General features: G+C 39.1%; 1 protein-coding gene across 1 annotated transcript in view; it reads left to right on the top strand.

Annotated features, from left to right (window-relative positions):
- Nucleotides 1-15,073, top strand: part of IFI16 (interferon, gamma-inducible protein 16) — a 47,054-nt gene that overhangs the window by 8,971 nt on the left and 23,010 nt on the right. The window contains exons 2-3 of the mRNA XM_010846843.1: nt 12,090-12,374; nt 13,281-13,408. Coding sequence (XP_010845145.1) covers nt 12,110-12,374; nt 13,281-13,408 — 393 coding nt within the window. The 5' untranslated portion in view covers nt 12,090-12,109. The remainder of the gene's footprint in view (nt 1-12,089; nt 12,375-13,280; nt 13,409-15,073) is intronic.

Genomic DNA, 15,073 nt, shown 5'->3' with positions numbered 1-15,073 from the left:
GACCTAATTAACCTTAAAAGCTTCTGCACATCAAAGGAAACTATTAGCAAGGTGAAAAGACAGCCTTCAGAATGGGAGAAAATAATAGCAAATGAAGCAACCGACAAACAACTAATCTCAAAAATATACAAGCAACTCCTACAGCTCAACTCCAGAAAAATAAACGACCCAATCAAAAAATGGGCCAAAGAACTAAATAGACATTTCTCCAAAGAATACATACAGATGGTTAAAATTTATTTATTTTTTAATTGGAGGGAAATTGCTTTACAATTTTGTGTTGGTTTCTGCCATACAACAAGGTGAATTGGTCATAATTGTATGTATATCTCTTCTTTCTTGAGCCTCCTTCCTCCCCCAACCCCACCCCTCCAGGTGGTCACAGAGTGCCAGGCTGGGCTCCCTGTGTTATGTAGCAACTTCTCACCAGCTATCTGTTTTACACACGATACTGTATATATGTTGATGTTACTTTCTCTATTTGTCTCACTATCTCTTTACCCCTCTATGTGCACAAGTCTGTTCTCTACATCTGTGCTTTCATTCCTTCCTTGTGAATAATTTCATCGGTACCATCTTTCTAGACTCCATATATATGTGTTAACATATGATATTCGTTTTTCTCTTTCTACTTCACTCTGTATAATAGGCTCTAGGATCATCCACCTCATTAGAACTGACTCAAATGAAGAGTTAGAGCTTGAGCAAATTCCGGGGGATAGTGAAAAACAGGGAAGCCTGGCATGCTGCTCTTCATGGGGTCGCCAAGGGTCAGACATGACTTAGTGACTAAATAACAGCAAATGGTGTTTAAAAGCGTCCTAGTTTCAACAATTTTTTTTGTTCTATTCTGTGAAAAATACCTTTGGTAGTTTGATAGGGATGGCATTGAATCCATAGATTGCTTTAGGTAGTATAGTCATTTTTAAAATATTGATTCTTCCAGTTTAGGAATATTCATCTGTTTGTGTCATCTTTGATTTCTTTCATCAGTGTGTTATAGTTTTCTGCATACATGTCTTTTGTGTCTCTTTAGGTGGTTCATTCCTATTGCATTTTATCCTTTTTGTTGCAAAGGTGAATGGAATTGCTCCCTTAATTTCTCTTTCTGATTTTTTTTTTCTTTTTGGTTAGTATATAGGAATGCAAGGGATATCTGTGTATTAATTTTATATCCTGAAATTTTACTATATTCATTGATTAGCTCTAGTAGCTTTCTGGTGGCATCTTTAGAGTTTTCTATGTATAGCATCAGGCTTCCCATGTGGTGCTAGTGGTAAAGAATCTGCTTGCCAATGCAGGAGATGTAAGAGACACAGATTCAATCCCTGGGTTGGAAAGATACCCTGGAGAAGGGCATGACAACCCACTCCAGTATTCTTGCCTGGAAAATCCCATGGACAGAGAAGCCATGTGGACTACAGTTCATAGGGTCACTTAAGAGTTGGATTCAACTAAAACGACTTAGTATGCACGCTTGCATGTATAGTATCATGTCTTCTGCAACAATGAGAGTTTTACTCCTTTTCCAATCTGGATTCTTTTTATTTCTTTTTCTTCTCTCATTACCGTGACTAAGACTTCCAAAACTATGTTGAATAATGGTTGTGAGAGTGGGCACCCTTGTCTTGTCCTGATCTTAGAGGAAATAATTTTAGTTTTTCACCATTGAGAGTAATATTTGCTATGGGTTTGTCATTTATGGTCTTTATTATGTTGGGATAGGTTCCTTCTATGCCAACTTTCTGGAGAGCTTTTATCATAAATGGATATTGAATTTTGTTGAAAAGCTTTCTCTGCTTCTATTGAGATGATCATATAGTTTTTAACTTTCAGTTTGTTGATATGATGTATCACATTGATTTGCATATATTGAAGAATCCTTGCATCCCTGGGATAAACCCCACTTAATCATGTTGTATAATGCTTTTAATGTCTTGTTGGATTCTGTTTGCTAGAATCTTGTTGGGGATATTTGCATCTCTGTTCATCACTGATATTGGCCTATAATTTTCTTTTTTGGTGGTATCTTTGTCTTGTTTTGGTGTCAGAGTAATGGTCACCTTGTAGAACAAGTGGGACGTTTCCTTCCTTGGCAATTTTCTGGAAGAGTCTGAGCAGGTTACATATTACCTCATCTCGAAGTGCTTGGTAGAATTTACTTGTGAAGCCATCTGTCCCTGGGCTTTTGTTTATTGAAAGATTTTTGATTATGGTTTCGATTTCAGTGCTCATGATTGGTCTGCTAATATTTTCTATTTCTTCCTGGTTCAATCTGGAAGGTTGTACTTTTCAAAGAATTTGTCCATTTCTTTCAGGTTGTCCATTTTATTGGTGTATAGTTGCTCATAGCAGTTTCTTATGATCCTTTGCATGTCTGCATTGTCTGTTGCAACTTCCATTTTTTTAATTCTAAATTTTACTGATTTAAGCCTTCTCCCTTATTGTCTTGATAAGTCAGGCTAACAGTTTGTTAATTTTTTTTTTTTAATCTTCTCAAAGGACCAGCTTTTAGTTTTTTTTTTTTTTTTTTTAATCTTTGCTATTGTCTCCCTCATTTCTTTTTCGTTTATTTCTGCTCTGAGCTTTATGATTTATTTACTTCTCATAACTGGGCTTTTTTGTTCTTCTTTTCCTAGTTGATTTAGGTGTATGGTTAGGTTATTTAATGTTTTTCTTGTTTTTTGAGTTAGGCTTGTATTGCTGTAAGCTTCCCTCTTAGCTGCTTTTGTTGCATCCCATAGGTTTTGAGTTATTAAGTTTTCATCATTATTTGTTTCTAGGTATTTTTTATTTCCTCTTTGATTTCCCAGTAACCACTTGGTTATTCAGAAGCATATAATTTAACCTTTATGTGTTTGTGTATGTGTTTGTGGTGGTGTTTACAGTTTTTTTTTTTTCCCCTTGTAGTTGATATCTAATCTTATGGCATTGTGGTCAGAAAAAACATGCTTAATGCAGTTTTATTTTTTAAAAATTTATCAAGGCTTGATTTGTGATCCAAGGTGTTATCTATCCTGGACAATGTTCTGTGTGCACTTGAGAAAAAACATGAAAACTGTTTTTGGATGAAATGTCTTATAGCTATCAACTATAGTCCAGTGTATCATTTAAAACTTGTATCTCTTTATAAATTTTCTGCCTGGATGATCTGTCTGTTGGTGACTGGAGTGTTAAAAGTGTTTAAAAGTCCCCCACTATTACTGTGTTACTGTTGATTCCCCATTTTATAATTATTAGCATTTTCCTTATGTACTGAGGTGCTCCTATGCTGTGTGTGTATATATTTATAATTATTATATTTTCTTCTTGGGTTGATCCCTTGATCATAATGTAGTGTCCTTCCTGTCTCTTGTAATGATTTTATGTTAAAGTCTATTTTATCTTATATGTATATTGCCACCCCTACTTTTTCCATTTTCATGAAATACTGTTTTCCATCCTTTACTTTCAGTCTGTATGTGTTCCTAGGTCTGAAGTGGGTCTCTCATATATATAGGAACCTTGTTTTTTTATCAATTCAGCCAGTTTGGTTGAAGCAATTGGTTCATTTACATTTACACTAATTATAGGAAATGGCAACCCACTCCAGTGTTCTTGCCTGGAGAATCCCAGGGACGGGGGAGCCTGGTGGGCTGCCATCTCAGGGGTCACAGGGTTGGACACCACTGAAGCGACTTAGCAGTAGCAGCATGATCCTATTACCATCATTTACTTTAGTTTTTTTTTTTTTTTTTCACTTTGTTTTTGTAGGTCTTTTCTTTCTCTTGTGTTTCTTGTCTAGAGAAGTTCCTTTAGCATCTATTGTAAAGCTGGTTTTGTGGTTCTGAGTTGTCTTAACTCTGCTTATCTGTAAAACTTGATTTCTCCATCAAATCTGAATGATAGCTTTGCTTGGTAGAGTAATCTTGATCATAGATTATTTTTCCTTTAATCATTTTAAGAATATCCTGCCACTCCCTTCTGGCCTGTAGAGTTTCTGTTGAAAGACCAGCTGCTAGCCTTATGGGAATCCCCATATATGTTATTTGTTGCTTTTCTATTGCTACTTTCAATATTTTTTATTTGTGTTTAATTTTTGTTAGCTTGACTAATATGTATCTTGATGTGTTTCTCTTTGTGTTTGTAGTGTATGGGATTCTGAGCTTCCTGGACTTGGGTAGCTATTTACTTTCCCATGTTTGGGAAATTTTCAACTATAAACTCAAATATTTTTTTCATACTGTTTTTTCTTTTTCTTTTCTTCTTCTAGGACCCCTATAATTCAATGTTGGTGTGGTTAATGTTGTCCCAGAGGTTTATGAGGCTGTCCTCATTTCTTTTTTCTTTATTCTTCTCTACTTCAGTTATCACCACCATTCTATCTTCCAGTTCACTTACCTGTTCTTCTGTCTCAGTTATTTTTTGGGTTCCCTTGAGTGCATTTTTAATTTCAGTTATTGTGCTTCTCATTGCTGATTGTCTATTCTTTATTTCATTGAGATCCTTGTTAAACATTTTTTGTGTCTTCTCAGTCTGTGCCTCTTCTATTTATCTGTGCCTCCATTTTTTTTTTTGGAAGATTTTGGATTATCTTTACTACCATTACTCTGAATTCTTTTTTAGGTAGATTCCCTGTTTCTTTATTTGTTTGATCTTATGGGTTTTTACAATATTCCTTCATCTGCTGCCTGTTTCTCTCTCTTTTCAACTTGTTTGATTGATTGTATTTGCCATCTCCTTTCTACTGGTTGCAAGGTCAGGTTTCTCTTATTTGTGAAGTCTGCCCCCAGTGGGTGGGGATGGATCTGTGCTTGTGAAAGTTTCCTGTTGGGGAGACTGGTGTCTGTCCTGGTGAGTGGAGCTGCATCTTGTCTCTCTGGAGGGCAGTGCCATGCTCAGTGGTTTGTTTTTTGGGGTGTCTGTGGGTTTGGTATGGCCTTGGGCAGCCTGCTGCTAATGGGCAATGTTGTATTCTTGTTTAGCTGATGGTTTGGTATGAGGCATCTGACACCGAACTTGCTAGCCTTTGGGTGGTGCCTGGTCTTAGTGTTGAAATGGAGACCTTTAGGAGACTTCCCACTGATTAATGTTCCATGGGGTCTGAAGTTCTCTGGTGATCCAATGTCCTGTACTCTGATCTCCCACCTCAGGGGTTCAGGCCCAAACCCTTATTATCACCCAAGACTCCACAAGGTATACAGCACAGAAAGAAAGAGATAGAAAAAAAAAAAAAAGGTGTGTGTGGTATGTGTGTGTGTATATATATATATATATATGCATATATATATATATACATATATAAAGATATATTATATATAAAGTGTGTATATAAAGAGTGATAGTAAGAAGAATGTCCTCCTCAGTCTTCTGTCATCCTCACCACACAGTGAGCATCAGCCAATCTGTCTACTCAGGAAGCCCTCCAATATTTCTAGGAAGCTGGTCTCTGGACATGCTGTGGGCACTGTGGGGTCAGTTCACACTCACATCTGGCCTAATTCCAGCTTGTACTTGCTTCCAAATCCCATAATTGCCCCCAAAGTCCACACTCTCAAGCTAATTGTGGATACTTAATCCATTGCACCTGTGGCTGCAGAAATAATTTCCTTCTTCTTCCTTGGTCACACAACCTCTGGTACTCAGCTTTGGTTTTGGCCCTGCCTCTGGTGCCTCTTTAGTTTTAAATCTAGATTTAAGGGACTAGATCTGATAGACAGAGTGCCTGATGAACTGTGGTTAGAGGTTTGTGACATTGTACAGGAGACAGGGATTAAGACCATCTGCAAGAAAAAAAAAATGAAAAAAATCAAAATGGTTGTCTGAGGAGGCCTTACAAATAGCTGATAGCTGTGAAAAGAAGAGAAGCAAAAAGCAAAGGAGAAAAGGAAAGATATACCCATTTGAATTCAGAGTTCCAAAGAATAGCAAGGAGAGATAAGAAATCCTTCCTCAGTGATCAGTGCAAAGAAATAGAGGAAAACAATACAATGGGAAAGACTAGAGATCTCTTCAAGAAAATTAGAGATACCAAGGGAACATTTCATACAAAGATGGGCTCAAGAAGGGCAGAAATGGTATGGACCTAACAGAAGCAAAAGATATTAAGAAGAGGTGGAAAGAATACACAGAAGAACTGTACAAAAAAGATCTTCACGACCCAGATAATCATGATGTTGTGATCACTCACCTAGAGCCAGACATCCTGGAATGTGAAGTCAAGTGGGCCTTAGAAAGCATCACTACATACAAAGCTAGTGGAGGTGATGGAATTCCAGTTGAGCTATTTCATATCCTAAAAGATGATGCTGTGAAAGTGCTACACTCAATATGTCAGCAAATTTGGACAACTCAGCAGTGGCCACAGGACTGGAAAAGGTCAGTTTTCATTCCAATCCCAAAGAAAGGCAATGCCAAAGAATGCTCAAACTACCTCACAATTGCACTCATCTCACACACTAGTAAAGTAATGCTGAAAATTGTCCAAGCCAGGCTTCAATAATACATGAACTGTGAACTTCCAGATGTTCAAGCTAGTTTTAGAAAAGACAGAAGAACCAGAGATCAAATTGCCAACATAGGCTGGATCATTGAGAAAGCAAGAGCATTCCAGAAAAACATCTATTTCTATTTTGTTGACTATGCCAAAGTCTTTGACTGTGTAGATCACCACAAATTGTGGAAAATTCTGAAAGAGATGGAATACCAGACCACCTGACCTGCCTCTTGAGAAACCTATATGCAGATCAGGAAGCAACAGTCAGAACTGGACATGGAACAACAGAGTAGTTCCAAATAGCAAAAGTAGTACGTCAAGGCTGTACATTGTCATCCTGCTTATTTAACTTCTATACAGAGTACATCATGAGAAATACTGGGCTGGAAGAAGCACAGGCTGGAATCAAGATTGCCAGGAGAAATATCAATAACCTCAGATATGCTGATGACACCACCCTTATGGCAGAAAGTGAAGAGGAACTAAAGAGCCTCTTGATGAAAGTGAAAGAGAAGAGTGAAAAAGTTGGCTTAAAGCTCAACATTCAGAAAACTAAGATCATGGGATCCAGTCCCATCACTTCATGGCAAATACGTGGAGAAACAGTGGAAATTGTGTCTGACTTTATTTTTCTGGGTTCCAAAACCACTGCAGATGGTGATTGCAGCCATGAAATTAAAAGACACTTACTCCTTGGAAAAAAAGTTATGACTGACCTGGACAGCATATTAAAAAGCAGAGACATTACTTTGCCAAAAAAAAAAAAAAAAAAAGTCCATCTAGTCAAGGCTATGGTTTTTCCAGTAGTCGTGTATGGATGTGAGAGTTAGACTATAAAGAAAGCTGAGCACTGAAGAATTGATGCTTTTGAACTGTGGTGTTGGAGAAGACTCTTGAGAGTCCCTTGGACTGCAAGAATATCTGACCAGTCAATCCTAAAGGAAATAAGTCCTGGGTAAACTCCAATACTTTGGCCACCAGATGCGAAGAACTGACTCATTTGGCAAGACCCTGATGCTGGGAAAGATTGAAGGCAGGAGGAGAAGGGGATGACAGAGGATAAGGTGGTTTGATGGCATCACTGACTCAGTGGACATGAGTTTGAGTAAACTCTGGGAGTTGGTGATGGACAGGGAAGCCTGCTGTGCTGCAGTACATGGGGTTGCAAAGAGTCAGATGAGACTGAGACCCTGGTGTCTGTTCCCTCCCCATACACAACAGGGTGGAAGTAGCAGCTTATTAAGCCTCACTTACCCAGTTGGACTGGGAAGAGGGAGAGGTATTCAGACATAGTTATGGTATGTGGGGAGTGCCCACTGTGGCTGAGATCTGCCACAGTGTATTTCCCCCCCATCGCCACAGTCTGAGGTGGAATGTGTATTTCCCCCCCATCGCCACAGTCTGAGGTGGAATGTGTATTTCCCCAGGGGAATTGGTCCCAGGTCTTTGGTCCCTCAGCAGGGCAAAGTTGCACAGATTCCCAGGAAGGTATGAGCAGTGACTTGTACCTGAATGCAGCTTGGTGGCGGCTGTAAGCCCTGAGGTCAAGACTGCAGTGGCCTCCTGTCCCCTACCTCTGGCATCTACACTGGTCAGTCCCTCCTCTGGGATCACAAATGCCGTGATGTGTAGTCTCACCTCTGGCACTTATGCCAGCTTTGGGATATCTATCTCTGGGGTTGCGGTCCACAGCCATGGCTCATGCCACTTACGGCACTCACAAAGGTGACGTCCTATGATCTGCGAGCATGTAGTGTTGGAGGGTCTCTTGCCTCTGTGGCAGGCCCAGGATTTTCCCTGGACTTCCTAAGCTGTCATACTAACCCCCTCAGAGTATCTTCATAGCAACTCAACCCCAGTAATCTCCATAGGGTCCAACCCCCAAAACTTGAACCTCAGCACCCAACTCGCACTCACTGCAGTGAGCGTGCAAACAGTCTCGACTGGAAAGTGCTGATCAGCAATGATATCTGGGGTGAATCATCTCCATTCTGCCTGCTGAGGACCTTTTGATGTGTTTCTCTCTGAGGTTCTGAAGCTCTGTCCATCCCTGCCCATGAAGGGGTTTCCGAGTATGAGGAAACTTTTCATCCTTCTTGGCTGCTCCCCAAGGCACAGGTCCCTGTCCCAAGTCCTTTGTCTCTTCATTTTTCTATATGTTCTGTCCTACTTCATTCTGTGGAGGTTAGCTTGCCTTTTTGGAAATCTGAGGTCTTCTGCCAGTGTTTAAAAGTCTTCTTCAAGAGTTGTTCCATATGTAGATGTATTTTTTTTAAATATATATATAAATGTGGGGAGGAAGGTGATCTCTCCATCTTGCTCCTCCACCATCTTGAAAGTTCCTCCTGTATATTAGTTTTGTACCCTTCAACTTAAGTGAATTCATTGATGAGTTTTAGTAGGTTTTTTGTGATGTCTTTATCTCATCTGCAAACAGTAACCATTTTAAATTTACCTTTGCAATTTGAATTCCTTTTATTTCTTTGTTTCTAGTTTGATTGTTGTGACTAGGACTTCTAATAATACGTTAAATAAAAGTGGGGAGAGTGGACATCCTTGTCTAGTTCATATATATGTGATTATTATAAGTTGCTGATCTAAGTTTAAATACATTTTAACAACACTGCATTTCCTCCCCATTACCATGTTTAAAATTTTGACATCATAGTTCACAACTTTTTGTTTTGTATATCCTTTAACATCTTATTGCATATATAGATGATTTGACAAATTTTATCTTTTAACCTTCCTACTAGCTTGATATATTACCTTTACTGTATATTTACCTTTACTAATAAGATTTTACCTTTTATGTTTCTTTTCTTTTTACTTGGAAAAGTCCCTTTAGCATTTATTTTAAAGCTGGTTTGCTGGTGCTGAACTCTTTTATATTTTGCTTACCTATGGAACTTTTAATGTTTCTGTGAAATCTGAATAAATGCTTTGCCAGCGAGAGTATTCTTGGTTATAGAGTTTTCTTTTTCATCATTTTAAACATATCACGCCCCTCTCTTCCTGTCTGCAGAGTTTCTGCTGAAAATTCAGCTGATAGCCTTAAGGAAATTCCCGTGTATGTATGTTGTTTTTCCCTCTCTGATTTTAATATTTTCTCCTTACTTTTAATGTTTGCCAACTCAATTACAATGTATCTTAGCATGGTCTTCTTTGGGTTTACTCTGTTTGGGACTCCATATGCTTCCTGGACCCAGATGTCTGTTTCCTTACTGAAGTTAGAGAATTTTTTAACTATTATATCTTTAAATATGTTCTTTCGCCCCCCCCCCCCCTTTCTCTCTATTCTTCTCCTGGGACCCACTGTAATGATATGATGAATGATAACATGCTTGACGTTCTTCCAGAGTTCTCTTAAACTGTCCTCAATTTTTTTCTTTTTTTATTCTGTTCCGCTTCAGTGATTTCCATTATTCTGTCTTCCAGATCAATGGTCTTTTCCACTGTACTGTTTAATCTACTGTTGACTCCTTCCGCTATATTTTTCATTTCAATTATTATACTTTTTGTCTCTCTTTGATCTTTGTATTTTCTAATTTTTTGTTAAAAACTTCTAACTTCTCACTCTGTATATCCCATCTTCTCCCGAGTTTTTTTTGAGTGTCTTTGCTGTCATCTTTATGATTTATTGTGTAGATTGCCTATCTCCATTTCACTGACTTCTTTTGAGGTTTTAGCTCATTTCCTCACTTGAAACACATTCTTCTGTAGCCTCATTTTTCTAACTTCCTCCTTTATTTCTGTGTATTTGCTACATTTGTTACATTTCCTGACCTTAGAAAAATAGTCTTTTGTTGAACATACCCTCTTTGTCCCTCCAGTGCATCCCTTCTGGTCACCAGAGCTATAAGCTCTGGGAGCACAAACCCTACTGTGAATTCTGTTTGTGAAGGGTCCAGGCTGTGTTTTCCTCATGAGACTCTAACGCCTGATGATCTGAGGTGGAGCTGAGATGGTGACGCTAGTGCTGCAGAGCGGCTGCAAATGCAGACTATCTTTAGCAGAGAGGTTTGACTGCACAGAGACCATAATAAATCAATTGCTTGCAGATGTATCAAAACCCTTTTAGTGAATGGCAAAAGACAAGCTGCATCTGGTGGCAGGTTTTATAGTGGTAAGTGAGTTGATGTACTTTAAGTCAGAATTCAACACTTCTTTTAGTCCTCATGTGGCCTGCCCAATATTTTATTTACCACTACCAACCAGGTCTCTTTTCCTCACTGTGTGCTAGTCTTGGTCACAATTTTTGTAAGTCCATAAGTTAACCCTTGCCAAAATGATTGAAATACAAATGTCACTGGAGAGCCCCTTTGAAAAGTTGGAAAGACCCAATGATGAGACAGCAGAAGAATCTTAAGATTGTAGGCAGAAAGAAAACTGGATTTAAAAGAAAGTACCAAGTCATCTTAAATTACAAGCTCATTGCACAGGTAATTCACATTCTCCAAGCCTGCTTTGTATAATATGTGGTGACTAACTATCCAACGAAGCCATGAAACCTTTAAAACTTCCTTGCAACATAGAGAAAAAACACCCTGCATTAAACATCGCCTTTGGATTTTTTCAAAAGAAAAACATATTACACAAAGAAAAGAAACAATTTTTGTAGGCCAGCACTTCATCAAATATGTCTGAACTGAGAAGATCATTCTTAGTGGCTAACCACATTGCTAAAGCTATAGTGGCTAACCACACTGCTAAAGCTAAGAAGCCCTTTACTGTATTATTGGTGAAGAGTTGATCCTGCCTGCTGCTAAAGACATTTGTTGTGAACTTTTAGGAGAGGCTGCAGTTCAAAAGGGGACACGTGTTCTTCTTTCAGCTAGTATCATAACTGGATGAGCTGATGAAATAGCAGAAGATATTGATGCACTATTGTTAGGATTAATGAGTCACCCTGGTACCTAATCCAGACTGAATTGTCTACTGGAGTGGGTTGCCATAGCCTTCTCCAAACTTCAAATCTCCATACATTCTGGTGGAATATCTGGAGATTGCCTCAAAAGCATTGAAAAGCCTGCTTCCATTTTCAACATCCTATCTTTGTGGAGCAGAGTTTTCTACAGTGACCAGAACCAAAATGAGATTACAGAGTAGACTGAGAATAAGCAACACACTCTGAGTGTCACTGTTTCTCATCACTTCCAAATGGGACTATCTATGTACTAATGTGCTAAGTTGCTTTAGTCATGTCTGACTCTTTACAACCCTATGGACCATAGCCCACCAGGCTCCTCTGTCCACGGGATTCTCCAGGCAAGAACACTGGAGTGGGTTGCCATGCCATCCTCCAGGGGATCTTCCTAACCCAGAGACTGAACCCATATCTCTTATGTCTCCTGCATTTGTAGCACCACCTGGGAATCCCCACTAGCACCACCTGGGAATCCCCAGTTAGTTGCAGGAAAACAAGCTCAGGTCTCCCACTGATTCTGCATTATGGTGAATTATATAATTATTTCATTATATATCACAGCATAATAATAATAGAAACAAAGTGCACAATAAGTGTAATGTGCTCAGATCATCCTGAAACCATCCCTCCACTCCAGTTTGTGGTCTATATAAAGGTATAACACTATATGTTATTTTTCTCTTGTAGGCACATCCCTAATTTGAGAGATGGGGAATGACTACAAGAAAATTGTCCTGCTAAAAGGATTTCAGCACATCAATGACAAATGTTTTAACATGATTAAGTCTTTACTGGCGCAGGATTTAAAACTGACTAGAAAAATGCAAGATGAATACGACAGAGTTAAAATTGCTGACTTGATGGAATTGAAGTTCCGAGGGCCTGACTGTGTTGACAAGCTAATAGAGTTGGTCAAAGAAATAGATGAAATTAAAGACCTTGCCAAAGTTCTTAGAAAGGAGCAGTTAAAAGGTAACTGGAAGAACCCTTATTTCTCACTCTCTCTCACTGACCTCAACTTTGACCTTGAATTGGTCAAAGTTTAGACCTCTCTTTCCCAACTTGAGACTCAGCAGCCATGACAATGGTAGCATTTTAGATGCCAAGAATTAACAACTTAGAGGATGTGTTTCCTACAAAGAGATCTGATGTGTTTTAGAGGGTGTATTTTGGGGGTGTGGGCAAAGAAAATACTAAGAGTTGATGAGAAAGTCTGAGGCTTCCATGCATGAGAAAGTTTAGACAATGAAGAAACAAAGTTAGAACATGTCGGTTTTTGAAGTATTTAAATCAGTTAATATGCATGCTCTATCATCACATTTACTTCATCATTTTTATACTTTCTAGAAATAAATATGAAACAGTACTTAAGCAAAAACCTACCTCTCAGAGATGTGAAGAACTCACCTCTTATAAAACCACTGGATTAGAAAACATATTTGAAAAAGCGGAATCCAGTATCACCATTTTGTCCCATCACAAGTTAGACTACATTTTCCTTCTTTGGTTTCAGTAATTCAAATAGATCTTCTATAGGCGTTGACCCATGACTAGCATCGTGAAATTTTAGTTTATTAAGAGGAAGATAAAGAATATGAGAGTTGTAAAAGGATTTGACTGAGATAGATGAGTCCAGAGGATAGGATGAATATGCTTGTACAGGGGACAAGAAAGGAAACCACTGAGGATGTTTGAGACAGAATCTGTATCTATGTTGCTACTTTTGGCCACCTTTGGCCAAGTGAGGCTAATGCAGTAGAGGTAGATACAGCCATACCCAGATCCACCAGCAGGAACTGAGAGGAAACACTGTTGAATGTGCTTCATGTATCTCAACCAGCTCCTTTGGATTTACCATGTTCTCTTTTATGACATCAGTTATAAAGAAAAACAAGGCAAAAGGAGCAACTCCAGCACAAAACCAGAATACGTCCAGTCTTGGGCAATCCACATCCACCGCAAATGAAGCTTTGGGATCCGAATCAGTCAAGGATACACCTGTGAAGGTAGGATGGCTAAGGTTCCACAGAAGGAGTTTTTACTATGGCTTTTTTTAATGAGCTCTTAGTTCTTTATTCATTTCTCAATGTAAATAGAAGAATCAGAGAAAAGGGGAACCGGGGCAAAGTGAAAATGAGTTTCAGAGTCAGTAAATTAATAGGTACTGACTACCCACTATGTTTCTGAACTACTGTGCACTTTAACGTATATAATATAATTCTGATTGATGGAAATATGGAATCATTACTCCTCTTCTAGAAGTATATTAAAACAGCAATCATATTAGGAAAACAGTTTACCAAAGTTTGCCAAAGCTTACCCAGATAACCACGATGGTATGGTCACTCACCTAGAGTGAGACATCCTGAAGTGTGAAGTCAAGAGGGCTTAGGAAGCCTTATTATGACCAAAGCTAGGAGTTGATGGAATTCCAGCTGAGTTATTTCAAATCCTTAAAGAAGATGCTGTTAAAATGCAGCACTCATTAGGCCAGCAAATTTGGAAAACTCTGCAGTGGCCAAAGGACTGGAAAAGGTCAGTTTTCATTCCAATCTGAAATAAAGGTAATGCCAAAGAATGTTCAAATTACTGTACAATTGCACTCACTTCACATGCTTCCAAGATTATGCTCAAAATCCTTCAAGCTAGGCTTCAGCACTATGTGAACCAAGAACTTCCAGATGTACAAAGCAGATTTAGAAAATTCAGAGGAACCAAAGATCAAATTGCCAAATACTGCTGGATCATAGAAAAAGCAAGAGAATTCTAATAAAAAGAAACATCTCAGATGGTAAAGAATCTGCCTGCAATGCAGGAGACCTGAGTTTGATTCCTGAGTTGGGACAATCTTCTGGAGAAGAGAGTGGCAAACCACTTCTGTATTCTTGCCCAGAGAATCCCATGGACAAAGGAGCCTGGTGGGCTACAGTCCATGGGGTCAACAAAAGTTGGACATGACTGAGTGATTAACACTTTAAACTTTGAACTGTGCTTCACTGACTATGCTAAAGCCTTTGTGTGCATGCTCAGTCACTCAGTCGTGTCCAACTCTTTGTGGCCCTATGGACTGTAGCCCACTAGGCTTCTTAGTACATGGGGTTCTCCAGGCAAGAATACTGGAGTGACTTGCCATTTCCTTCTCCAGGGGTTCTTCTTGACCCAGCAATTGAAACCGTGTCTTCTGCATCTCCTGGATTGGCAGGCGGATTCTTTCCACTGTGCCACCTGGGAAGTCCTTGTCCCACAGCCCTTGCTGTACATGCATGCCATCCCTCTCTGTCACTGCCAGCCCTCCCCAACTTTGACTGTGTGAATCATAACAAACTGTGGAATATTCTTAGTGAGATGGGAATACCAGACCACATTACCTGCCTCCTGAGAAAACTGTATGAAGGAAAAGAAACAATAGTTAGAACTGGACATGGAACAAGGGGCTTGTTCAAATTTGGGAAAGGAGAACCACAAGGCTGTATGTTGTCACCCTACTTATTTAACTTATATGCAAAGTAAATCATGCGGAATGCCGGTTGGATGAAGCACAAGCTGGAATCAAGATTGCCAGGAGAAACAAATAACTTCAGATATGCAGATGACATCACCCTTATGGCAGAAAGTGAAGAGGAACTAAGGAGCCTCTTGATGAAAGTGAAAGAGGAGAGTGAAAAAGTTGG

The sequence above is a fragment of the Bison bison genome, unplaced genomic scaffold (genome assembly GCF_000754665.1).
Source record: "Bison bison bison isolate TAMUID 2011002044 unplaced genomic scaffold, Bison_UMD1.0 scf7180017864240, whole genome shotgun sequence".
In the NCBI taxonomy this organism is placed as follows: domain Eukaryota; kingdom Metazoa; phylum Chordata; class Mammalia; order Artiodactyla; family Bovidae; genus Bison; species Bison bison.
This window is presented reverse-complemented; position numbering and strand designations above follow the sequence as displayed.